The 1,849-nt window shown below is 52.0% G+C and overlaps 1 protein-coding gene across 1 annotated transcript; it reads left to right on the forward strand.

The window, feature by feature from the left end:
- Positions 1 to 280: 280 nt before the first annotated feature.
- On the forward strand, positions 281 to 1,533 carry LRP88_06541 (uncharacterized protein; the record flags this gene model as incomplete). Its single annotated transcript, XM_083243079.1, has 2 exons — positions 281 to 510; positions 564 to 1,533. 2 exons carry the CDS (start codon positions 281 to 283, stop codon positions 1,531 to 1,533), a joined length of 1,200 nt encoding a protein of 399 aa, XP_083102015.1.
- Positions 1,534 to 1,849: the final 316 nt, after the last annotated feature.

Below are 1,849 nucleotides of genomic sequence, written 5' to 3' on the forward strand. Positions count from 1 at the left end.
GCCCTACCACCTTTTAACCTACGATATTATCAACAGCCAGTGGGAAGACTTTGGAGCGCCTAATCTTGGCACCCCGCCAGACATTGCTTCCTATGGTGCTGGAGTCGGCGTATCGGAGACTGGTATGGGTTACTACTATGGAGGATGGATAAGCAATGCCTCCATGAATGGGTGGACTCAACCACGAAAAATGAGTTCGGATTTCTATTCATACGACTAAGATAGCGGCGACTTCAGCCAAGAATCTGGCCCAGACGACAATCCGCGAGCCGAAGGCACAATGGTATGGATTCCTGCCGGCGATCCACAGGGACTGCTTGTATACATGGGGGGCATTGTCAGTACACATGGCAATGGTACCACAGCTCCCCAACCATTTGACGAGATCTTTGTGTATGATGCGACGGGCAACTCATGGTCGACACAGACAGCAACCGGAGTGATACCACAAAATAGACGCCAATTCTGTGTTGACGTGGCCTGGGCACCCGACAAATCAAGTTTTAATATGTAAGTGCTGATATTATCCCCAGTGGCATAAAGTGCAATACTGAATACAAAAGCTACCTCTGGGGAGGCCTGAGCGTACCACCCCCAGTTGTAAACACCACCTCATTCAACGATGTATACATCTTGACCATCCCCTCATTCATCTGGGTGAAGGCCTATCCTAACCACCATGGAAATGCCACTCTGCCCCCAAGTTATGGCCACTACAGTGCTTCCTGTAACATGGTTAAGTCGATGTCGCAGATGCTGGTCATTGGCGGCACCTACCCGGACAGTGATAACTGCGACCTCGCCTATAACATCTGGGCGCAGCACAATTTTTGGACTGGAACGCTCCATAACGAGGGCAATAACGGGACGTACTGGGCACTGTACGATCCCAACGTCACCAGCAACGTTGTCCCTGTCGACGTCTATAGCGTCGTTGGTGGAAATAAGGAAGGCCACGCAATTCTCCAGGGACCCAAGGACGGATTTGACTCGGGTAACAAGCCCCTCCAGGACCTGCTGGGGAGGAGACCATCGATTTCGCAACGTTCTCCGACCCGCGACCTCAGCCCCGCGACCAGCCCCCCCACGCCGCCAGCGCCGGTCTCTTCCGGATCCAAAGGACTCTCTCCCGGCGCCATCGTCGGCATTGTTATTGGCAGCCTCGTGGGGCTAGCACTCATTCTGCTCGTGTGGTTCTGCATCGGCAGGAGTGTCGTCCGCCGTAGGGAGGAGCGGCGACGATCCGAAATGACTCAGGCTTCGTACAGCGTCGTCAGCAGCACGGCCGGGGCACCAAGCATCGTTAGCCCGCCGGAGTCCATGGGACCCTGGAGTGGGAGCCCGCCGCCGGCAACGCTGCCGCCGCCGTCCGAGCTCCCCACACAGCAGGACCGCAGCACGTATGTCGTCAGCGAGCTACCCCAGCACGGGATGGACAAGACAGGCGCCGTCTCCCCTGATGGCAGTCTTCCATCTCCAGGTTGCTCTCCCGCTCCCGCTCCTAGCTTGAAGCCGGAAGCGCACACGTTATGATTTTCTCACTCCGATCTGATATTGGTTATTGCAAGAGACTGATGAGGTTTCTTACTATTATCTGAAGACTGTCTGATAGTGTGCCTGTTGAGGTTTCATACTCTTGTATTTTATCTGTCCTTTACTCAAGGTCTGGTTTCTTAAGTATCCCTTGCAAGGCTTAATTTATTAGTAATAGTTTAGGTAACGTACATAATAAGCAAGTTAGCCATGCAAGCAAGTTAGCCACTTTTCCTTACCTTAAAGATTAAAAATTATAATAAAAATACTATAAATTATCTAATTAATTAAAACTACTTACTATACTCTTCCCCAG

The sequence above is a fragment of the Fusarium phalaenopsidis genome (assembly GCF_050370095.1).
Source record: "Fusarium phalaenopsidis strain FUZ10S chromosome Unknown contig_32296, whole genome shotgun sequence".
Taxonomy (NCBI): domain Eukaryota; kingdom Fungi; phylum Ascomycota; class Sordariomycetes; order Hypocreales; family Nectriaceae; genus Fusarium; species Fusarium phalaenopsidis.